This window comes from Myotis myotis, unplaced genomic scaffold (assembly GCF_014108235.1).
Source record: "Myotis myotis isolate mMyoMyo1 unplaced genomic scaffold, mMyoMyo1.p scaffold_m19_p_9, whole genome shotgun sequence".
NCBI lineage: Eukaryota > Metazoa > Chordata > Mammalia > Chiroptera > Vespertilionidae > Myotis > Myotis myotis.
This window is the reverse complement of record NW_023416401.1, coordinates 24,097,764-24,121,738: the sequence shown is the minus strand read 5'-3', so window position 1 is coordinate 24,121,738 and position 23,975 is coordinate 24,097,764. Positions and strand designations below refer to the sequence as shown.

Sequence of the window (23,975 nt, the reverse complement as noted above, 5' to 3'; positions counted from 1 at the left end):
TGTACCATTATGTTGGATGGGGTTAAATCCAGACAGAACGTGGATTGATTTTAGGCCAAAGACAAACCGATTTAATTGTGTCTTTAGTATCAAGTCTTATTAAAGGCTGGTATAAATGGTAGGTCCCAAGGGCCGGAACTTCGCTCGACCCCTAGGATGAAGAAGAGTGAAGACTTCCGGTCCCGGGTGAGCAACGCCCCGGATCGATCCCCAGAGCGCAGGCGCCAAGGGGAAGGGGCGGGGCTTAGCGGCTGAGACCTGGACACGGTGCCCGGGCGCCGGGAGCGCCGGATCTGGGACTTGCAGCGCGATGCGCGTGGGTTTGGGCTCTCAGGGAGGTCAGGGACGACTTCCCGGAGGAGCGTTTAGTGGTGAGAAGGGTGACATGAGATCGTTCTTTCTCTTTGATTTGTCCTGCCACGCTGAGCACCACAGTAACAGACCCAGGATATGGCGATGAACCCGCCGTCCCGGCGTCTCCCAGCGAGGAGTTAGACCTGGTCAGATCTTAGAAAAAAGTGAAAATATAAACTGTCTTGAGGGAGCTGCGAGGGGCCGGAGCTGGGCCGAAAGGCGCCCCGATGAGCAGCGATATGAAAGGAGAGGGATACTCATTAAGGCGAGGGCTGGGAAGAGCGTTCCGGGCAGGAGCTGCTCCTGCGAAACAGCCATCGCCCTGAGAGCGCGCAGGTGCCAGCAAACGGCCTCCCTGCGCCAGGGGAGCGCTCTGGACGTGCGGACCTTGGTGCAGTGCCATCGCCTCGCGGGCCAACCCAGTGAGAGCAGACTGCGGACAGTTTCTGTTTGAATTTATGTTTGTTAGAACCTTCAGCCTGTGCAGAGTGGCAGGAGTGTAGGGATCTTAAAACAAAACTCGTGGTGCCTTTTCACAACTACTGTCATTGCCAAGTTCAAAAGTGGAGGCGGGTGATTCGGAGTTGTCTTCCCGGGGATGCTGTATTTTGGTGCAAAACTGGGTGACTACAGTCTTCGGTGAGGGATACAAATGGAAGCGATGTGTTTCCTCTGTAGAGAGCAGGCGGTGCCACTTGAGTGCTGGTACCCTTCTGCTTGATGTAGAGTCAGTGTTGGCTAGAAGAACAAGAGTGCCTGTCCAGAGCGCGTCTCCCACTGTTGGGAGTTGTGGAAAGAGCAAAGGCCTTAGAATCAGCTGCCACCAAGTTTCATTCCTGGCTGTGCCTTGTACCAGCTGGGTGACCCTGGGCAAGTTGCTTAATCTCTCTGAGCAAGTATTCCTTATTTATAAAGGGAAGTTTAATTTCTAGGTGCTGGCTTACTGTGAGGAGTGTAGATAATGCAGGTAACACTCAGAATGTGCTCAATAAACATAGGCTTAGCATGATCAATGTCATAGTTTTTCTTCATTTTTATTTTCTATCCTGAAATTTTTGTGATCTTATAGTCTTAGAGAGAGTCATTATGGGTTTCCTAGTCCATAGCAAATTGTGTACGTTTGGCAGTGCCAGCACATTTCAGACAATTAGAATCTTGAATTTTGCTCTGGGGAGCTGGGGGAATTTGGGCCCCTCCCTCATGTTCCACATTTGTCAACTAACAGACACTATTAAGATAGGAATCAAATCAGACTTTCAGAATTCTCAATGCAGGCCAAAGGGTGACAACAGCTCTGCTGACCAGCTTTGGTCTCCAGTGTCAGTGTCATTGGTGTGTTTTCCATGGTCTTCCGCTTCATCCCCTATAGTTCCTGGGGCAGGGGACTGCGCTGGAAAAATGGGAGAGAGGAACTTAAGAGGAAAAGGCAATAAAATCACAGCACACAGTGATGTTAAGACAACCCCTCTCTTTCCCACAGACCAAAAGATAATACCACCCAGAAGGAGGTGATGAATCACAGGTTTGTGAAAAGGAAACCCCTTTCCACTGAAATAAAGCAGTGTGATCTGTAGGGAGCGGCTATAAGGTTAAGCCTCAGACTGACCTGTTGGCAAAGCCACAAACAAGTCCCAGCTTAGAGGGCACAGCCCTCTTAGCATAATTAGGCTTGACCTTAAGACACACCCTAGATCAGTGGTTCTCAACCTTCCTAATGCCACGACCCTTTAATACAGTTCCTCATGTTGTGGTGACCCCCAACCATAAAATTATTTTCGTTGCTACTTCATAACTGTCATTTTGCTACTGTTATGAATCGTAATGTAAATATCTGATATGCAGGATGTATTTTCATTGTTACAAATTGAACATAATTAAAGCATAGTGATTGATTAATCACAAAAACAATATGTAATTATATATGTGTTTTCCGATGGTCTTAGGCAACCCCTGTGAAAGGGTCATTCGACCCCCGAAGGGGTCGCGACCCACAGGTTGAGAACCGCTGCCCTAGATCTTATCTGGGAAGCTAACAGGCTGTGGGAGGTGCAGCAAGTGCTGCCAAAACAAGTGAAACGCATAAGAACATTGTAACTGGTGACCACTACCTTGTTTACTTCCAGCTATAAAATAAAGCATCAGCTTGCCCTCTGGATCTCTCTCTGTGACCTCAGCCAGTCACAGGAGATCCACCTAGACCCAGCTTATTCTCTTTGTCTTTTCTAAATCCTTCCCTGTCTCCCCCCCTCCCCCCAGGCTCACCAAACCCTTGGCTGTGCTGGCCCGGCACAATGATCCATCTACAAGTGCAGGGTGTTCTGAGTTCATGAGGTTATGTGCTCAGGTTCTGTCCAGAATTACCTTGAGAAATGACTAATCTTGAATACATGGAGCTCCACAGGTGGCCGGGAAGCTCTGCACCAGCCTCCGGCCCTGTCCAAGGCCTGGGCTCCCCATGGCCTTAGAACTGCCAGACATACAGGGGCAGGGGAGGTGGAACACAGCATGAACTTGGCAGCCAGGCTCAGACCATGAGCCTCCAGTTCAATGTCTCATCTTCACCCCATTTCCCACCACCTAGTTTTTTCTGATTAATTCCAGATTTGGTTTTCACTAGAGGTTTTAATGGCCATTCTGTTGGACCTAACAGCGAGAGGCAGACGCGCACAAAGGATACATGTGAGAGCCCTTGAGTCAGCTTATGTGGCTCTAAGTCCCAGCTCAGACCCTTACTAACTATGTGACCAGCTAGGGAACAACTCTGACCCTGTTTCTTCCTTGGTAAAAGTGGACAGTAATAGTTCCTACCTTGGGGTTGTTTGGATAAAAACTGATAGTAGACTTGAAAGAATCTAGCACAGAAACTAGTTCCGCGTAGGCTGCTGTTCTGAAGCTGATTTGGGCCAATTCAGCCAAAAAAAAGAGGGTGTTAAGAGGATCAGACACTCTCAAGATTATTCGAAAGCTAGAGGTCGAGACTCAAGGCTTCCCAGGAATGACGGGAATGACATCTCAGATTGACATGAAGAAACTGGCGCTGCTGCCACTGAGTCCCAACTGCTCCAATTTACAGTGTTGCCACTTCTACACCAGGAACTGAGCTTTGTGGGTGCTGTCACCACAGCTACCACATGAAAGCGAGCTCCCGTCCCTTCTATGAGTCAAAATCTGGCACAAGTATCCCTGGGCCACATGCCTGGCCCTAGCTGCAGGGGAGGCTGCAAAAGTCACTTTCTAGAATCTCAGCTACTGTAAATGGAGGTTATGGCCCCTCATCCAGACTCACAAAGTAGGAGATCCCCTGAATATAGGAAGGGGTTCAGAGGCCACGCAGACAAGCCTGATAACAAGTGTCTAATACCCACAACAAAGAGATACCATCAACACAGGAAAATAAGAGGATGTTGGGTGATACCCTAAAGGCTTGTCACATCTCTGTCATTTTATACTTGGAAATCAAAATGTAAACACCAAGAGGCCTTCTGGTTACCTACACAATGTTTCCCCTCCTCAGTGTCAAAAGCCTGTGTTATTAGGCGTGATAATGTGCCAGTGATAAGTCACATATCCCAGCCTCCATGACAGGTAGGCATGGGTGGCTAACGAGCAGCAGTCATTGGTTGGGGCTTCTGGGAAGTTCTGTGAAAGTGTCCTGCTCTTCTCTCCCTCCCTCCTTTTTTTCCCCTACTCAGAACACAAAAGCAATGGCTAGAGCTCCAGTAACCACCTTATGATAACGGAGCAATTGATATTGAAGCCATTTGCCAAAGATGGCAGAGCAAAATACAGAAAGCCTCTGAGTATATGATGACCTGTTGTCCCAGGCCTGGACCACCTAACACAGTTCTTTATGTGATGGGAAAAATCATCTTATTTGAGCCATTGGTGCTTTGAGTCTCTGTTCCTAGCAGCTGAAGGTAATTCCTTACAGGTACCAGCTGTCTTCAGTGGCTTCACAGGTACTTGTCTCCTAGCAATCCAAGACGGCATCATCCTCGGGCACATAGGAAAATCCCAGGAATGCACTTGAGGCCCCGGAGCTGCTGGCCACAGTGTCGGGAGTGCAGCCAATGGACTTTGACACGGCTTCCTGGGTGAACTCTGGGTCAAAGTGTTTCAAGTCAGCAGGTCCTTCCTGTGAATAAATAAATGCCAATGATGAGAAGGGAACACAGGGGTCAGAGCTGCCAGAGGAACCCACAAACCCTGAAAGGGATGTTAGGCCTCCCCCCTGAGTGCCTTCTAGATACCCCTACTTAACTGTCACCTATGCATTTACATTAGTTATTTTTTCTATTTTTTTAAATATGTTTTTATTGATTTCAGGGAGAGGGAGAGAGAGAGAGAGAAACATCAGATAGGCTGCCTCCTGCATACTCCTATTGGGGATCGAGCCCGCAACCCGGGCATGTGCCCTGACAGGAATCAAACCGTGACCTTCTGGTTCATGAGTCGATGCTCAACCACTGATCCACACTGGCTGGGCTACATTAGTAATTTATTCCACGAGGTCCAATAACCACTTATCAATTCCTCTAACCACCTAGCACCCTCCCTGCCCGCCACACAATAACCCCAAGACAAGTCTAGTCAACATGTTCTTACTGAATGCCTACCAGGCACTGTTCATGGCCCTGGGAATACAAGAGAACAAAATAGAGTGGGCCCCTGCTTTCACAGAGCTTATATTGTGCAGAGGGTAGGAGGGTGAATAATTAGCATCTACACAAACGGGTAATTTTGGGTGTTGATAGCTCTTATAAAAAAATATAACTTAGGGTAATATAGTAGAGAGTGACTGGGCTGCTTTAGCTGTTTTGTGTGAGGGACATTGTAAAAATGGTCACAAATTCTCCATCCCCACCCAGATGTGGAGTCTCTTTCCCCATCCCTTTAATATGAGTTAGCCATGTGACTTGCTTAGGCCAATGGGACGTTACCAAATGGGACGCAATCAGAGGCTTGAAAAACACACACTGGGAGTTCTCTCTTGCTGCATGTGGAGCCCTAAAGGCCATGTGATCAGCCCAGGCCATCGTGCTGGAGTCTGAGAGGCCTCGTGAAGGAGAACCCAGTTGCCCCAGCTGCCAGCCAACTGCCAGGCGTGTGAGTGAGGCAAGCCTGGATCATCAACTGCCAGCTGACCTGCTAGCTGGCTGCTAACATGAGAGAGCCCAGTAGAGTCAGCTGGCCTGGCCCAGGCCAACAAAACTACCCAACCAGCCCATAGAATCAGAATGAAATAAAAATTTGTTTTATGCCACATAGTTAGTGGGTGGCTTGTTGCAGAGCAAGAGCTAACCAATACAACCCTCTCTGTGGAGGAGGCAGTCTGTGGAGGAGACTGAGCCACCTGGGTTTTGTGAAGTAAGCAAGTGAGCAAGTGGAAAGGTCCGTAGATCCACTCTAGAACCAAAGAGACCGTGGCTCCCAGCTTCTCAAAAAGGCCACAGGACACGGTGGTACTAGCTCAGGACTTAGCATTCCAAGACCAGAATGTGAATCCTGGCCCCATTATGCTGTGTGGCCCTAGACAAGGCAGGTATTTTCTGTTTTCCTGTTTGTTTGTTTGTTTTTTAATGAACAAGGACATTGATGCTAAAGAAACTTATTCAAGCCCAGGCCCTCATGGTTCAGTGTTTAGAGCATTGGCCACACACCAAAGGGTCGTAGGTCCGAATCCCAGTCAAGGGCATGTACCTCTGTTGAAAGTTCAATCCCTGGCCTCGGTCAGGGCATGTACGGGAGGCAACCAATTCATGTGTCTCTCTCACATCGATATTTCTCTAATATCTCTCTCTCCCTCTTACCCCCTTCTACTCTCTCTAAAAATGTCAATGGAGAAAATCCTCAGGTGAGGATTAATTAAAAAACAAAAACTTACTCAAGGTCTCACAAGTGATAGGTGACAGAGCCAGGAATCCACCCCCACTCTGCCTCACTCTAAAGTTCACGCATTGTATGATATTACCTCCCTGCCTAGTATTTTGCATATTATTCTCTCTCCAGGGTGTATGTTCAATATTATCCTCAAACTCTTTTTAAATGTCCCCAGATAAAGAAACTTTTCAGGTGCCTGGACTGAGCGTACCCTAAATGACAACTGATGTCAAGAATCTGGTGCTCAAAGACACGTCCGCGAACAGGTAAATCGCAAAGGAAAGGTGTCGGTAGTGACATTGGCAGTGTTGAAGTGTGCCGACTGCTCAGATAAAGGGGATTTGACATTGCTTGACCCTTACAGGTGGCCAAGAGAACTCCAGTGTCCACCTCAAATGGGGTTCCTTTTTTTCATACTAGCACTGCTAATTAACATTTAAAAACTAACCACCTTCACTGTAAATCAAAGAAATAGAAATTAAAACAATGCTAAATGCCATTTTATACTTAACGTATTTGCAAAGTTAAAAGCAACCTCACATGCTGCAGAGAGTAAGATGAGAATTCTCCCTCAGCCTCTACTGGTCGGAAATAGACTGCCCTTCCTAACACACAGCGAGAGCAGTATGAATCAAGAACCTAGAAACATTCACAGTCTTTGACCTGGTCATTCCCCATCTGGACTCCATCACAAGGAAATAATCAGAATTCTGGACGATAGACACTTAAAGATATTCATCAGTACGTTATGATAAAAAAAAAAAGTTGTAATAACCTAATGTTCACCGTTAGGAGCCTAGTTGAATAAATTATATCACCAGCATAGGGTTGAAATAGTATGAGCTACTTAAAGTGGTCCTTACAAAGTTTTATATGACTTGGGGAAATAGTGGCATAGTATTTAGCAAAGAAAAGGGGGTATGGAGGAGAAATATGTGTATATATAAAATATGACCTATGTAAACACACACACACACACACACACACACACACACACACACACAGAAAAATGACTGGAAGGAAACATGCCAGCTATGCTTTCTCTTGGGTAGTGAGCTAATAAGCTTTTTCTTCCTGCTGCTTTAAACTTCTCTGTTTTGCATACTTTCTACAATGACTACATGCCATTTTACTTATCAGGGGAAAAGCGAACCATGGGGGGAAAATGTCTTTACAGGGCTTTCCCCCCTCTGGGCGTGCTACATGACACAGAGCACTGTGAAAACTGCAAAGGCCTGTGCAATGAGAGTTGCCGGTGCTGTAAATAAAGGCGCAGAAGCATGGCTCATCACACAGAGCTGAACTGGCGGTCAGGACTTTGGGTTCTAGAGCAGTTTCTGCCTCTAACTTACTATGTGGCCTGGTCAAACCTGGAGCCGCAGGGACCCTTGCTTTTTCCATCTGTAGAGAGTTGGCCAGATACCTTCCAAACTGCCCCCAGCCCTAGCAGCTAGGCTAGAGTCTGGAACGCCGTGACCTCTTACCACGTTTGGGTTGAAGGGTGGGGTCAGCCTCTTGTGGTACAAGTCATCCCAGTTTATGGGGCTGAAGAATACGTGGTTCTTGATCTCAGTCTGCAGAAAGAAGGTGCTGATCAGAAGCAGCCCTCTCCATGGGTGCTCCCCTCCCCACCCCACATGGCCCTACTCTATTGGCAGCTGGCTGTCAAGCCCTAAAACCCTTGCTGAGAAAGTAACTTGTACCTCTGGCTGGTTTCCTGGAACAAAAGAGCGAGCATTCTTCAGCCAGACGCTCCCTTTCTGGATCACCAGGAACCCAACCCCTTTCCCCCAGGACATCTGTTTATTCCACATCTACTTACTGAATACCTGCTCTGTGCCGGCACCAGAAGGCTTTGAAGGTATGTCATTGAACAAGACAGCAGACCCTGCCCTCAGGGTTCCCAGGGAATCTCGGGGACCCCGCCCCACTCTGCCTTAGTGCATTTTGACTCTTTCAGAATGCAAACCAGAGAAATAGACAAATGAATTCACTATGAAAGGTTTAGAAAGGAAATCCCCAAGAAAAGCTGCAGGTTCCCAGAGACCCAGAATTTAGGACTCAGCCTTGGACATGTTTCACCACTTCTTTCCTCCAAACCAATGTCAGTACCAACTTTCTCCTGTCCCAGCAGGACCCCCTCTCTATCTGTGTTTCTCAAAGAATGATTCTCCAGCCACTGTATCAGAATAGTACCTCTGGGCTTGTTAAAAAGCCAGATCCAAAATATCCAAGATACCCAAACCACTGGTAGCACTGGTTGCCTCTAAATTAAGGAACTGGGTAACTGGAGGGACTTTTTCTGGATATTCTTTGAATTTTGATCGATGTGAATGTAGATATTTTTTTTAAATCATACATATTTTTTAAGATGAAAATTTCCACCTAGAAGGAGTGGACCAATCTTCATGAAAGTCACATTCTTTAAGCTGTCCAGGGATGGGTAGGCAAACACCCTAAATGTTGTTACACTTCACAGTATCAGACATGTAGGGCTGTCTGTAAAAACACTTAAAAAGCACTGACTATGTGCTAAGTGTTAGCCTAAGTGCTCTGCATATCTTAATCCATTTGACTTTTGTAGGTGCTGTTGTTACAGATGGGGAAACTGAGGCTCACAGAAGTTGAGTGTAAGTGGTGGAGGAGGGATCTGAACCCAGGTAGCCTGTCTCCTAGGCCATGCATCTCAACCATGATGCTGGAAGAGAAAACAAAGTTCCAGGGAGAAGAGTAGTGTGGTCTTCCTTTTATAAATCCAAATGATCTTTGGTTGCGTAGAGAATGTAAGATTATTTTTTAAATGCTACTTTAGTGAAAAACATATAAACTTGTTAAGGGAATGGACTGCGACTTATTGATCTCTATATCCTGAGTGCCTAGCCTGGGCAGTGGCAGGGAGGAAGTTCCCAGATGTCTGTGAAAAGCTGGTCCAGTCCACTCTGCACAGAAGTCAGAGGAATTTATTAAAACTTAAATTGGGTCCTACCACACCCCTCCTCAAAACACCCTAAAGCATACCACTCACTCTCCTCCTCGTTCCCACCACAGGACTTTTGCACATGCTGCTCTGTGTCTGGGATGCCTCCTCCCAGCTCTGCATGAGTGGTTCCTTCTCTTCCTTCAAGTCTCAGCTTAATTGTCCCCTCCTTGGGGAGTCCCTCCCTGACTATAGCAGTGTGAATTCACCCCCTCTCATTATTTTCTATCTTAACTCATTGTCCATTTGTTTCCTGATACTTGTCATACTCTGTAATAATTGTATATAATGTTTGTTGTCTGCCCTCCCCCCACCCCCAAAAAAATTTAATAAGGGCAGAGACCCAGTCTATTGAATCCCTAGCATCTAGTTCCATGTCTGGCATATAGTAGGTGCTCAGTAAATATTGGTTGAATAGAACTAGACTGAAGGGAGTAGTCAAGCAGCAGCAGCTGTGAATATCCAAATGAACGAATTAGCAGTGCTTGGTTTCACAGACAGCTGGATGCCTGTCACTGTGCTGAGCGGCCTCTGCAGGAAGGGGCCAGGACGCCTCTGGCAAGTCACCTACAAAGTCTGCCTTGGAGCCCAGCCGCTGCCTCTGGTCCTTGTGGAGAAGGGCGTGCAGGAGGTCACAGGCAGCCACCGTCCGGCCCACAGGGATCTGTAGTGGCTGGTGCAGAATGTTCTCATACATCTGGGAGATGTCTCGGCTGTAGAAGGGTGGCTGGTGAGAGAGGGAGAGAGCTGCAGGATCATCCATGTTCAAGTGGACACAGGTCTCAGAGAGACATGGAGCAAAGCTGGGTCACTGAAAGGGTTCAGCCAGACCACGTCTTGTAAAATGGCTCACAGGGCAGACTGGAGAGGGACAGAGAGACCTGGGCTTCTAGCACAGTGGAGAGGGCTGCTGGGAAGGCTGAGGAGTCTCTCTTCATGGGTGTAAGGCTTGTGGGCCTCCTGGAGCATCCCCTATCCCACCTCTCCGAATCTGGCTTGTGCACCAACTTTGCACTTTGCAGAGTTCATGCTCTCCCCTTCATCATTTCATCCCAGCCCACAACCATCCTTCGAGACAGGTAGTAATTGTTCAGATGAGAAGACAAGGCTCAAAGAGATTAAAGCCTGTGGCATAGCTAGGAAGAAAGCCAGGCCCCAACCATATCCAGAGCCCACCTTTCCTGATGCTCTTCCTCCCACCTCCTCGGCCAGCTCTTCCTTCTCCAGACTCCACGGAGCCTGCTCGTCATATCCACGAAGCTGCCCAGTGAGGCCTGGCCTGGGGAGACTGCACTGCCTCCATCCAAGCAGGCAGCCTAGGATGGAGTCCCTTTCCACAACCTACCAGCACTGAGACCTTTCTGGGCTCAGTTTCCCTTTCCACTAATTAAACGAAGAACAATTCCATTTCCTGCAGCCACTCTCCATAGGCTGTTTTGAGGCACAAGAGGAGTAACATAAGAGACAGTGTATTATAAAGTGCTGAACTGACAGTATTAAAAAACTACATATAACACTTGTAATATTCATTTTGGTGTCATTTTCTTTTTTATCCTCACCTGAGTATACTTTTTCCATTAATTTTTTTTTTTAGAGAGAAAGGAAGGGAGGGAAGGAAGGAGACAGGAAGAGAGGAAAAGAGGGGGGAAAGAGAGAGAGAGAGAGAGAGAGAGAGAGAGAGAGAGAGAGAGAGAGAGAGAGAGAGGAGAGAGAGAGAGAAACATCAGTGTGAGAGAGACACATGGATTGGTTGTTTCTGGAGTGGGGATCAAATCTGCAACCCAGGTATGTTCCCTTGACTGGGAATAGAACTGAGACCCTTCGGTCTGCAGGCCGATGCTCTAACCATTAAGACAAACCGGCCAGGGCTGGCATCATCTTTTTTAGCTTGGAGTGGCCTGTTCAGTTCCTTGAGGAGCCTGAGCAGGTGACGTAAGGAAGAGACCACCCCCATCTCTCCCCAGAGCCAGATGTCCCTTGAAGACAGCTGCACCCCACTCACCAGGCCATGCAGCATCTCGTAGAGGACGGCGCCCAGACACCACCAGTCCACCGCCCGATCATAAGGCTCTTTACGAAGCACTTCTGGAGCCAAGTACTGTTGAGAGGAAACACACTTATCTGAAAGACCCTCAGCCTCAGTCTCCCCATCTGTAAACAAGGCACTTGGAGAAAAAGATGGTGAAAGAAATGACATGTTGGGGCCACATGTCTCCTACATGAGCCATATCCCCTGCTCCCTGCCCCTGGCAATGTCCAGGGAAAGGATGGCTGGGCTGTCAGGCTTTGGGAGGCCAGCTCTGTCCAGCAGACTCCTGCCACACACAAACACAGACAATGGCTCCTGCTCAGAGGGGTCATCTGTCCATCGGCTACCCTAAAACCAAACTGAGGAGGCCCAGCTGAGATCTGGAACCCGACCTTTCAGGCATAGGGAGAAAAATGGAGCAGCTAAAGTCCTGCCCCATGCCAGGTCCAACAGCCTCAGGCCCACAACCCCACCCAGACATCTGTCCAAGCAACTAGTGACCCTTCTGTCCAGAGTTTAAGGGAAGGTTTGAACCCCAGGGTTGCATAGAGGCCTTGGCTGGACAGACAGACGTGTGACTTACTGCTGGGACACATATATTTTAACCCCCCAGGCTTTGTGGCTGAAAGAGAGTAGAAGTAAAGTGCTTCCTTCACACTTGCAAGCCCTGATCTTAATTGTCAGGCTAGGCCCTCCTGTTGCACATGGACTTCACCCTGTAGGACAATGCTGTCCAGGACCACAGCCACTGTCCACACATGGCTATCAAACACTTAAAGTGTGGCTGAGATGGCCCATCAGTGTAGAATACACACAGATTTCAAAAATTTAGAAAAAAAGAATAAAATATCTCAACAATTTTATATGGATGGTATGTTGAAATGACAATATTTTATATATACATATTGGGTTAATTTAAATATATTATTAAAATTAATTTCACTTGTTTTTTACTTTTTAAACATGGCTGCTGGAAAATTTTAATTGCTTATATGGTTTGCATTTCTGTTCCTATTTCTATTGGACATCACTGTGGCAGAGTCCTCAGCAGCTGGCGGGGGCCCAGCAGCCCCCAGAGCTGATGCCCCCATTATGCAGATGAGGAAACCAAGGCTGAGTGCACAAGCAGCTCAGGAGAAGTGCTTGGGTGGAAGGAGTGAGCCCCTTTAGCTGTCACCTGTCACCTCTAATCAGGAGCTGTGGCCTCAACCACCCAGCCTGCCTTCTCTTCGGAGTTTTAGCTCACCTCGGGGGTGCCACAGAATGTGGATGTGGTCTCCTCCGGCTCTACACCTTCCTTGCAGAGGCCAAAATCTGTCAGGACCACGTGTCCCTGCAGAGGAGGGAAGTCCGGGACAGAAGGGTGGGCTAAGATAATGGTATGGCCAGGCCTAACCCCAATGCCCAATGCCCACCCCCCAGGGCAGCACCTCTGGGGTCTGATGCCCCTACACAGGCTGAGGTTTTACTCAGCGACCCAGGGCTTCTGGACTGGGAGCTGCACAGGGGGCAAGGTGGGGAGATGGCATTCCACTGTCTGCCCAGCTCATCACAGACTCAGACCCATGCCCTGTTACACTGGCAGCTCTAGAATGTCCTGGCTGGAGAGGCCCGGTGGCAGAAGTCCCTTGACAGAGGGCTGGGGCCCAGAAAGCAGCCACACCTTGTGCAGCTGGTCAGGTGGGTGGCTGGTGGAGGTCGTGGAGTGAGTGGATACTGCGGGACTCTGCCCAAATCTCCCCTTTGGGAGCTGTCATGCCCCTCCCCCCACCCGCGCTGGGACACTGCCCTCACCCAAAGTTATGCCCCTCCCTAGGGGCAATCCCACCAATGACTGACTGATGCAGGGGCACAAATGCCCAGCCTCCTTGCCTCAGTTTGGAACAGGTCCAAAGAGCCATTCCATCTGGGGTCGTCCCTGCCCTATAAGATCATCTGAGGCCTCACTTTCATCCACAAGGAGGAGGTGAGCTTCCTCCTCTGCCCAATCCTGCCTTTCACCCCCTTAAAGGGAGATCTCTTGAGAGTGGCCCCTGATAACCTGCACCCAATGCTTCATCTCAGGGTCTGTTTCCAGGGAATCCAATCGAAGACATGGAGGGACTACAAAATCCACAAGCCTCCACCTGGCCCCACCTCTGCCCTCTATAGACCTCCTGAATATACATGTGCACACCCACGTACGTATATACATGGTCTTGTGTGCACATGATGCACATATATACAGATGTACACATATATGGGTATGTGCACACATATATTTGAATGCATCTCTACACAATGCATGCACACCCATACACATACATGTGGGTACACAACATTCATTGCAACCATGCACATACACACATATGCATACACACGCACAAACCTGGCAGTCCAAGAGAATGTTCTCTGGTTTCAGGTCCCTGCATAAAATGAGAAAAAACGCTGTGACGGCTCAGCCACTGAGTGAGGACAGTTGGGGACCTGGGGTCCTGGCGGGAGGACTATTCATGGAGGCTCACAGAGGTGTCCGGGGGGGGATGGGCACTTGATCCTAGAAAGGAGGAGGCTCTCATCCTACCCCCTGGGGGCATTTTCCTCAGACAAAGGGCCAGTTCACTGGCATTTCATCAGGATTTAGGGGCCCACATAACCCCTGAGCCACAGGCAGGCCTCACCTGTAGATGATGTTGAGGGAGTGCAGGTAGCCAATGGCACTGGCCACCTCGGCAGCGTAGAACCGGGCGCGGGGCTCCAGGAACCTGCGCTCCCGCTGCAGGTGGAAGAAGAGCTGGAGAAGGAGGACACTGTGAGAGGGTTTCCTGGGGGGCTCCAGCTGCTGGAGGGCAGGGGGCAGCGGCCCAAGTCACCCCTCTCTGAACAGCAATGTACTCAGACAACAAAGGGCATGTCTGCCCCACCCCATACAGCAGTTGTGGGTGTCCACAGGGTCAGCAGGAGAGATTAATTCACATGGACTGAGCACCTACTTTGTTCCAAGCTCCAAGCCAGAACCTTTCACATCTTATTTAATCCTAGTGACCGCCTTCAAAATATCAAATATGACGCTAGTTTCACCTAAGAGGAGTCTGGGACGGGTCAGAGCTGTCAGGTGACTTGCCAAGGTCACACAGCTTGCAATTGGCAGAGCTGGGATTTGAAACTGGGTGGTTCAAAGACAGGTTTTTCCTCCAACCCAGGTGATCAGATTATCATGGCCAAGTCAAACTCAGCCCAGGATAGATCTGCCTGTGGGCCAATTGCTTTGGCGTGTTGTGCTAGCATGGAAAACCTTCCAACTCCATCAGGGGACTTAAGGATGCTGGACAAAAACTTCCCTCTCAGCATCAGGCCAAAGGCATGAGGTCATAGAGCTTAAATCTGGGGTCACTGAGGGGCCTCACTAAGAGCCAGAGTGAAGTCCAGGAAGGAACTCAGCTCATGCAGCTGTGCTGCTAGGTCACCAGGGGGCCTCAGATCTCCATTTACCACAGTGATAGGCCACCCCACCCCCACCCCACCCCCACCCCTTGGCCTCTGTTGTAAACGGGGGCATTGCAAATCTTGACCACAGAGCTCCGGTAACATTGACCTTCCAGGTGAGTCGGGCAGCTTTGCAGGGGGAAATCAATACAGACCCACATTCCAGTCCTGGCTCTGCCGGGTTTGGGCTGGTGGCCTGGAGCAAGTGATTAGCTCCTGAGCCTCGTTTCCTCCCCTACAAAATGGGTCTGTTGTATGGATGATGTGAGAGCATTCCAGAACCTGGCACACAGGGGGTATGTGGGATGGACAGCTCCCAGTTAAGAGCTGGCCCAGGGGAGCCCCTGCAGCCCCACCCACCTCTCCTCCATTGACGTAGTCGAGCACGAAGTAGAGTTTCTCGGGGGTCTGGAAGGAGTAGCGCAGGCCCACGAGGAAGGGGTGCCGCACGTTCTTCAGAAGCACGTTGCGCTCCGCCATGATGTGGTTCTGCTGTGAGGTCACAGACAGGGGCCGTGTCACCGCCCACCGCTCGCTGGTGGGGCTACCCTGCCCTTCCTCAGACGCCCCCTGTGGCTCCTCATTGCCAGGCCCGGCCCCTTGTCTAGTATTCAGGGGTCTGTGTGGTCAGTCTCATCCCCTGTCAGTTCACACGGGTGCAGCTCCAGCCCCAGATCAGGGGTGATAAACAAAGAATATATGATTTCTGCATCCACGAAGCCACATTCACGCCTTTGCTCATGCTGTGTCCCCTGCCTGGGCACCCTCTTCGCAGACCATAGAACCCTACCTTCAAGGCCAGCTGCAAGGCCACCTCCCTCAGGAAGACCTCCCCTACCCACCCTCCTGATGTCCTTGTTAACGTTAATTCCCTCTCCTGGGTGCTCTGATTTTATATCCAACCCTCTATGGGCCTGCTCTCTCCAACTGGGGTTGGAATTACCAGTAAAGAGACTTGGATCAGCTAAAGCATCTGGAACTCCAGGATGGCTGTGGCTGGGAGGGCCTTTGAAGAGTAGGAGGTGTGACCCCACTCTGCACAGATGGGGTGGCGGGCACCCAGGCAGGGCAAAGGACTGTCCACTGTGAGGCCCAAATTTCATTGGAGGGAGGCACAGGGCTGGGACTGGCTCCTCCTGCAGCCTGTGGCTGACGTGGTTGGCCTGCTTTCCTCGAGAATGGTAAGCATCCTGGCACCAGCTGGCCCCCTGCTCAGACCCCCTCTGCACCCAGCCCATGGACCCTTCACAGTTGGGAACCATCTGGGGAAGCCCCCCGAGGCTGGGAGTCGAGGAATAGGAGAGGAAATGCTTATGCCTGAGCTCTGGTACCTCTTTATTCTTTAAGATGAACTTTTTCTGCAGCACCTTCACTGCATAGAACATCCCGTCGGACTTGCGCTTGGCCAGGAGGACCTGAACGGAAGCAGAAATGCAAGGTCCCGCAGGAGACCACTCCTCTGATGGCCCCAGCGCCGGCCCTGCATCCTTGGACCTGCAGGTTGTGAGCTCCCTCTTTGCACATGCAGGTGATAGGCACGGGGTGGAGGAGGCTGGAGAAGGGGAGACCTAGGCTTCCCACCTTCACCATGTTACTCACCTTCCCATAGTTGCCTTTGCCAATGACTTTGAGGAAGTCGAAGTCAGTGGGCCGGGCACTGGGGGAAGAGGGAAGAACACGGGTCAGCATTTGCAAGATTGTGAAACTCCATCCTGAGATCAAGTCCAGACTTCTTTTTCACTTTGAAGGTGGGGAATACAGGGAGCTTTCCTACAGCCCAGCCTCCTCATCACTGAAGAATGATGTCCTCCCAGCCAAGAGGGGCTTGTAAGACTGGCCCTGCACCTGGGGATCTCACGATCAGATAAACAGCAGGTAAGGTGGGGAGAAACCCAGACACAATGCATAGAGGTGAGGGAGCCGGCTCAAAGCCTGAGAAGGGCCTGAAGGGCAGGCAGTTGTTAATAATGCAGACTTTGGGGCGCATCCCAGGCCCAGGGCTCAGCATGGGCAGAGGCTGGGAATTCATGGGGGGTAAAGCTGGGAGGTGGTCTGGGGCCCAGGTCACAGAGGGTCTTGAAGGTAGACCAGAGAGCTTGGATTTTATTCCCAAGGCTAGGGGAGCCTGGCCTGAGGGGAGCCAGGGAAGAAAGTTGCCGTAGAGACCAGAACTCACTTTGGGTTGGCTGAAGGCCCCAGGTTGATGTTCCCATTGGCCCTTGAAGGCTTAAGACATTTACAGAAAGAAGAGATTAATATCAACAGGTTCCTAGTCCTTGGCTCCCTTTTCTCTGGGCCCCCGGCCCTGATCCATTCTACTAGGCTACCCCCTTCCTTCCTTCCTTCCTTCCTTCCTTCCTTCCTTCCTTCCTTCCTTCCTTCCTTCCTTCCTTCCTCCCTTCTCCCCACCCCACTCCCCCATCCACCATCTCATCTGCTTCTCACAACCACCTTGGGAGGCTGCTGTCATGTCAGCTGTGCGGGTGAGAAAACTAAGGCCCAGAGAGCGCTGTCCAAGGACTTACTACAGGCTGTTCCTCGGACCAATCCCATGATTTTCCCACCCCATTTACTTCGTGAAACCTTTGCCCAAGTCTCTTCTCTATTTATCCTGCAAATGGCTCACTTCTGTGAGCTCAGAGTGACCCCTATTGACCGCCCAGTCCTGTCTGGGATGACCCACCTTCCTGGCGGGTGCTGGCATAGATTTCCTGAGCCATGTAAGGAAGTGAGCCCCCTGCTGGTGGGCAGGGGAACCAAGACCCACTCACCTGTGGACTGGAAGTCCCCGCTGGGCTGGCACTAGAGTCCATTCTGTAACAGTGATAGGGTGGGTGCTGGGGGCACAAGGAGGAGCTGGCATGAGAGAGCTGGTTGGGAGTTAGATTCACCTGTCTAGAGCTTCAAGCACCGCTGATCTCACCATCCCTCCCCAACCCCGTCCGTGCACCTGCCACAGCCTGAGCTTTGGCAGCAACCCCTGCCTGGGACAGGAAAGGATACCCACTGGACCCAGCCTCTCCAATCAAACATCTCAGGAGGGAAGGAAGGAGAATGGTCAGGGTGGCTCCTCCCAGGCTGAGTGTTTTTCAAGGACAGCCAAGGTAGCAAGATTCCTGTGAGCCAGGGCAGCTCCAGAAGTCCAGGATGGCTAGGCCTGGGGGGACTCTGGCAGAACATAAAAGTTTGCACCCCTCCCCCCATTTCACAGGTGGGAAGCCTGAGGCCTAGAAAGGGACTTGCTAGGATTACACAGCTTGTGAGGGGCAGGCTGGGCTCCCCAGGCTCCCATACAAGCATGTTGTAACCCTGAATTCCTGTAGAGAGCCCCTGAAAGGGCACTGCCCTGGGGGCCTTGGACTAATGCCATGGAGAGTCCTCAGACTGGCCAGTGTCTAGTTGAGATTAAACAGATCAGCTGGTCTAGGCCCAGGGAAAGGAGGGAGCACCGTGTCTTCCCTGCCCCACCCTGCAGGCTGGAGGAGGCTAGCATATCTAGGCCCTGACTCAGGATGTCCAGGGCCCCACAGCCCCACCCCTGGTTGGAAGGCCAAGGCCAAGAGCTGACATCCCAGATGAGATATCAGCTTGAGGGAACTGCTGGGTACTGTGCATCCCAAGACCACAGCCTTGGTTCTTTGTGGGGCCCGGGCTGTAGCCTGGCCTCTCTGGGTAGACACTGCCCATCCTTCAAGGGGGCACCTGCCCCCCCCCCATGGCCTTCTTGAAAGCTGAGAAAGTGACCACGGGGAAAGGGAGGGAGTCCCCAGCTCTGTGGAGCCCTGAGAAAGCGAGCTGCAGAGCTGCCCATGGGGAGCACAGCCTGTGCCCCCGGCCTTCGCTCCTGTGAGGCTGCCACACCCTCTCCTGCGCTGACTCCGATGGCCCCTCTGCCAGGCCCTGGCCTCCCCGGCCCCACATACCTGCGCCGGCCTGAGGAGAGGCCTTTGAGAGAACCAGCAGTTGGAGCCGGAGGATGGGCAATGGACAACACAGCCTCTCTCTGTTCTCCCAACAAGGGCTGAAGTGTCTGTGCCTGGCGCCGGCCTGGCCCCAGCTCGGAACTCCCGGCAGCATCAGCACCGAGGGGACCGTTGATGTCATGCAGGACCCGGCAGAGCTAAAGATGGGATGGGAAACCTCTGTTCCCTGGGGACATCGGCTCCCCCTGGGGGTGGGCAGCAGCTGCAGGAGAGCCCTGGAGACTCCGGGCTTGTTAGAACATGTGGGTGTGGGTCAGCATGTGTGTGTGCGTGTGCAGGTGTTTCACGTATAGATGTGCTTCGGCCTGTGTGTCTGTGTGTCCCTGTATGGCAAAGTATTGTGTCAGTGTGTGAGTCCATGTAGATGGCTGCCTGTGCTCTGTTATGAGTGTGTGGCATGGTGACCTTGTCTGGATAATTTTTCTGTGTGTCTGTGCAACTCTGACTGTACGTTCTCAGTGTGCATGTGTGTGTGCCTCAGGGAGCCTCTGTGCAGTGTGTCAACGTGTCAGTGTGTATCTATGTGTTAATGTGCTTGTGTGTATGCATGTGGTCGCGTGTGGGTGTCTACCTGTGTGAGTCTGCAGATGAGTATAGGAGTCTATTGATACATGTGCATGACAGTGTAACTGCATGTATATATGTAGGTTATTGTATGTCTGCATTCACACTGGTGTAGGTTGGTAAATCTCGTGTGTGTGTGTGTGTGTGTGTGTGTGTATGTGTGTGTGTGTGTGTGTGTAGGTGCCTGTCTGTAAGATATGCTCCCTGTGGTATACCCAGGCCTGATGTAAACCATCTGGGACTGAAGATGAGGTCCCAGGACCTCCACCATGGCAGCTGAGAGCCCTTCGCGCCTCCCCAAGAACCTGAGAGGAACCTGGAGCCCAGGTGTCTGGCTCACCCAGCTGGCCTTGGTCTTTGAATGCCAAGTCCTTGGCCATTGGGGCCTTTCCCTGCTGGCCCCTCCAGGACTCTGGCCTGCAGTCCCCAGGATAGGGCTGGTTGGCCCACCGCTCTGTGACTATGTAAGAGGCAGGAAACATGGTCCCAGCCAGCACTTGGCTCATGAAGTTCTTGTTCCCTGGTGTGATAATTAGGTGTTCATGGGTCTCTCCTCTCCCCCGGAGTCATGAGGGATGTTCTAGGGAACGCAGGACTTGACATGGCCTGACACAGCCCCTGTTCTTCTGGAACTTTCTGTGTGGCTGCCACATGCCACACCCAGACCTCTGCAATTCACCACAGTGGAGGGATTTATGGGGCTGGGCCAAGGGGCTTGGTCAGGGCGGGACCTGAGCCTAGTGGCCCAGGGGTTCTCTGCGGGCTCTGAGAGCAGGGCACTGGAGGTGTCAGCCAAGGAAACCGAGTGAACAACATCAGAGCCTACCATCTTCCAACAAAATAGAAATGTTGAACCAATACACAGACGGGCAGGGTGTCCTGTTGACAAAACACGTAGCAGAGCAAGGACATTTCTTTTCAATAACAAGCCCCTGATTGGCCCTCCAGCCGGCAGCACTGTTTAGAACAGGAAAGCAATGGCAGTGATCACTATAACCTGAATGTTCCACCACAAGGCGCTTCGGAATATTGCCGCTGTCATAGCCCCCTTCGACCTCACAGCCCCTCCAGGTGCTGTCCATTTCGCTGTCCCCCTTTTCAGTTCAACTCCTTGAAAGAACGGTGTGGGCTCAGCCTCCATTCCTTTTTCCGTTCTCTCTAGAACCCGTCACAAAGCTTTCACCCCAATCCGGCGCCGAAACGGTGGCTTCCGCGTGCCAGGGCCAGGGATGGATCCTCCGTCCTGCTCTCGCCCAGCTTCTCGGGAGGATCTGACACACCCACTCCTCCCACTTGGCTTCAGGAGCTACTGGATGCCCGCCCACCTCACTGACTGCTCTTCCCCCACCTCTTCGGCTGGATTCGCCTCCTCTTTTTACCTTTAACACTGGCCTGTCCCAGGGCTCAGCCCTTGGACCTCTGTCTACACTTGTTCCTAGTTGAGCTCAAGCACTTTCATGGCTTTGAGTACCAAGTGTACGCAATAATTCCCAAACGTATCTCCCTGGTTCTGATTCTCTCCTGAATTCTGGATTGAGATAACTAACGGCTTCCTCAACCCTTCACTGGTTAGATGTCCAGAGGCACCTCAGACTCAACATGTCTGAAACCAGTCTTGACTCACTTTCCTTCCACTCTTCCCTGGCACCACCACCGACTCAAAAGTTCAAGCCGGCAACTGGAATTCATTCTAAAAAGCTGGCACCTTACCCCACCTCCTCTCCTCCAAGAAATCCCAAGAGGTTCAAACCTCCGAGTGCAACCAGAAACCCATTGCTGCAACCACCTTGCGTGGATCACTGCAATAGCTGCCTTACCAATTCTCTATTTCTTTTCTTTTTTTAAGTTTTTTATTTTTTTTATTTTTGGTTGTTATTCCTCACCCAAGGATATTTTTCCATTGATTTTTAGGGAAAGTGGAAGAGAGAGGGAAAGACAGAGAGAAACATCGATGTGAGAGAAACACATCGATTGGTTGCCTCCTGTACCAGCCCTGACCAGGGCCCAGGCAAGGGAGGAACCTGCAACCAAGGTACGTGCCCTTGACTGGAATCGAACCCAGGACCCTTTGGTCTGCAGGCCGACGCTCTATCCATTGAGCCAAACTGGCTAGGGCTGATTCTCTATTTCTATCTTTACCCAGTACAAGCTCCCACCAAAAGCCAGAGTGACTCTTTAACAATGTAAATCAGATCATGTGATTTGTTGCTCAAAACTCCAGTGACTTCCCATCACTTGGAGGATCAAAATCCAAAGTCTTTACGCTGGTCCACCCCGGCTTCTGCCTCCCTGCCCACCCATCTCCACTGCTCTCCTCTCACAACACGCCAGCCTCTCTGGCTTTCCGGCTGTTCCTCAGACACAGCGTGTCCTCTGGCCTCCTGCCCCTCGCACTTCCTCTGCCTAGAATGCTCGTCTGCAGAGCTGCCTTCCGCTAACCTCACAGGATCTCTGCTCACATGTGGCCTCTCAGGCCTCTTCTGATTCCTGGTGACCGCTTGTCCTGGCTTGTCTGGGACTTCCAGGTTCCCAGGATGTGGGACTGTTAGTGCTAAAACCAGTACAGTCCTGGGCAAACCAGGATGGCTGGTCGCTCTACAAAGCCAGTCCCGCTCACTCCCTCTCACTTTCCTGCGCTATCTTTTACTTCGGAACGCTTATCACTCTTTGACACCTTCACACGCAGTGTCTTGTTTGTTTTCTATCTCGAATGGGAACATTGGCTCCAGGAGGGCAAAGACTCTCTTGTTCACTGTGGACTGCAGCACCGGGAACGGGGCCTGGAAGGCAGTCGGTGCTCCCTACATATTTGACTAATGAATCAAGGAATGAATTGATAAGATAAATTACAGGACACATATAAAATGGAATATTACCCAGCAGCAAACAAAACTGACATACAAGCCTATGTGCATGGAAGCAGAAACATACATGTGCTACAGTGTCAAGCGAAACCAACAAACCAGATTTCAAAATGGTAGGTGTACCAGGGGTACTGTCTTTGTACAGAACAAAAAGACAGGTGGGCACACGGACATTTGTGTAGAGCCACAGCCACTGAGAAAAGTCTGAGGGCCACAACCCAAGGTGACAGTGGGTTAGCTTATTTCTTATCCTTGTACCACCGTGCAAAGTCTCTAAGTCCTGGTGGGAACTTCGACATGCCCATTGCACACCCTCTCCTTCCCCCATCACCTTGACTGTGAACCCCACATCTGAGCAGCTCTCTGCTCCTAAGGCTTCGGGCTCCCTTCTCTGCAGCTTGACCTGACTTTGTTCCCACAACGCCATGGGTTGGGAACTATCATCGTCCCTGTTTGAAGGAGGAGGACGCTGAGGCTCGGGGAGGTGAAGTGACTTGATCAGGCCACATAGCTAGTAAGTGATGTAACTGAGACGTGAACCCAGGCAGTCTGACTCCAAGGCCTGGAATTTCAGGAAGGAGTTAGGAATTTAGAAAAGGGAGGCATGAAGTTAGTGGGAAGGAAGTGAGAATGTACATTGGTAGTTAGGAAGGAAGACAACTAGGTGGCTGAGAGGTAGAGAGAGAGTGGAGAGGAAAGGAGGCTATGGAGGGAGGGATAGGGGAAAAGGAGTTAAGAAAAAAAATTAGGAAAGAAGGAAGCAAGGCAGGGTGGGGGAGGAGAGTTAGGAAGAAAAGAGGGAATTAGGAAGAAGGGTGTTAGGAAGGAAAGTAAGTAGGTAGTTAGGAATCAAGTTGGCTAGCTAACTAGTTAGTCGGTTTGGCAGACCAGCAGGCTGGCAGGCAGGTGTCCTGCCCACAGCTGAGCCTCTCACCTGAAAATGCTGGGTCCCAGCTCAGGTCCTGGGGAGCAGCCCCGAGCACAGCTCTGCCCTCCTGTCTCTCTGCATGGTCCCCCAATCCTGAATCGCCGGAAGAACCTTCCCAGTCAGGGGTGACCTGTCATCCACTCACTCAAACTGCGAACCAGTTCAAGTTCAACCTCCCAGCTAGGCTAGCTGAGAGCTGGCCACAGGGCCCTGTTACTAATTAACCAGGGGACCTGAATCACCATGCTGGCTGCACCCAGTGGCTCCTCAAAGGCCCTGCCCTGGGGAACCTCTGAACTTTTAAAAGCTACTGCACTTTTAAAAGCTATGTGACCTTGGGCAAGCGACTTCAGCTCCCTAAGCCTCACTCGAATTGTTGATGATGGTGTGTATCCTGCCTCAGGGAGAGTCTCTGAAGTCCCTTTCAACACTGTCCCAGTTTTGGTGTCTGAAATCTCCCCCACCCCTTCCCTCCCCTCCCGAGTTCAGCGCATATGCTGACTCTCCCACACAGCCTTCCCTGACTCCATCAGCTGAATCACGTTCCCTTCTAGAGCCTGGGGAGCTGACCACCCAAAAGGCTTGTTGCACACAATTCTCCCCTCCACCAGTCCCTGATAGGACCACCAGCCTGTGTGATCAGCCCTGTTGTGGAAACCTCTGGGCGGGGGGGGGGGGGGGGGGGGGGGGGGACGCGGGCGGCTCATGCCCACCTGAGCCAGCCTCATGCCTGACACCTGGCACGCTCTTGTGTTGAGCCAAAGCCTGCTGTCCAGAGCTCTCCTGTGCTGGCGCTGTCCGGGCATCCACGTGGGAGAACTACAGCTGGCTGAGACCCAGGCCCCGCTCTGCCCTTCGGAGACCTAAGTCCCAGGAACCAGGGCTCAGCTCTCCCCAGCTCCCAGGGAGGGAAGGCTTTCCCTGGTTGATC

The 23,975-nt window shown here is 51.1% G+C and overlaps 1 protein-coding gene across 3 annotated transcripts; it reads right to left on the bottom strand.

Annotated features, from left to right (window-relative positions):
- Window positions 1-69: 69 nt before the first annotated feature.
- On the bottom strand, window positions 70-23,229 carry SGK2 (serum/glucocorticoid regulated kinase 2). 3 transcript variants are annotated; one of them, XM_036322419.1, is made up of 15 exons: window positions 23,051-23,229; window positions 18,629-18,825; window positions 17,477-17,542; window positions 16,882-16,931; window positions 16,305-16,362; window positions 16,037-16,120; window positions 15,066-15,194; window positions 13,901-14,013; window positions 13,609-13,645; window positions 12,487-12,573; window positions 11,214-11,309; window positions 9,783-9,938; window positions 7,719-7,808; window positions 4,284-4,489; window positions 70-1,744 (listed from the first exon to the last, which is right to left on the bottom strand). In XM_036322419.1, the coding sequence occupies exons 3-14, from the start codon at window positions 17,516-17,518 to the stop codon at window positions 4,325-4,327; spliced, it is 1,107 nt and encodes a 368-aa protein (XP_036178312.1). In that variant the 5' UTR covers window positions 17,519-17,542; window positions 18,629-18,825; window positions 23,051-23,229; the 3' UTR covers window positions 70-1,744; window positions 4,284-4,324. The 3 variants fall into 3 exon arrangements, with proteins under 3 accessions (XP_036178312.1, XP_036178310.1, XP_036178311.1); XM_036322417.1 differs by having other exon boundaries at window positions 15,066-15,197; window positions 23,051-23,227; XM_036322418.1 differs by lacking the exon at window positions 18,629-18,825 and having other exon boundaries at window positions 15,066-15,197; window positions 23,051-23,228.
- Window positions 23,230-23,975: the final 746 nt, after the last annotated feature.

Bases quoted from the DNA above. Each gene is read 5' to 3' on its own strand.
- SGK2 (XM_036322418.1), bottom strand. From the start codon at position 17,518: ATGGACTCTAGTGCCAGCCCAGCGGGGACTTCCAGTCCACAG. The intron at 15,198-16,036 runs GTACCAGAGCTC...GTGACCTCACAG, and splicing joins TCATCTTAAAGAATAAAGAG to CAGAACCACATCATGGCGGA. The intron at 11,310-12,486 runs GTGAGCTAAAAC...TCCTCTCAACAG, and splicing joins CATTCTGTGGCACCCCCGAG to TACTTGGCTCCAGAAGTGCT.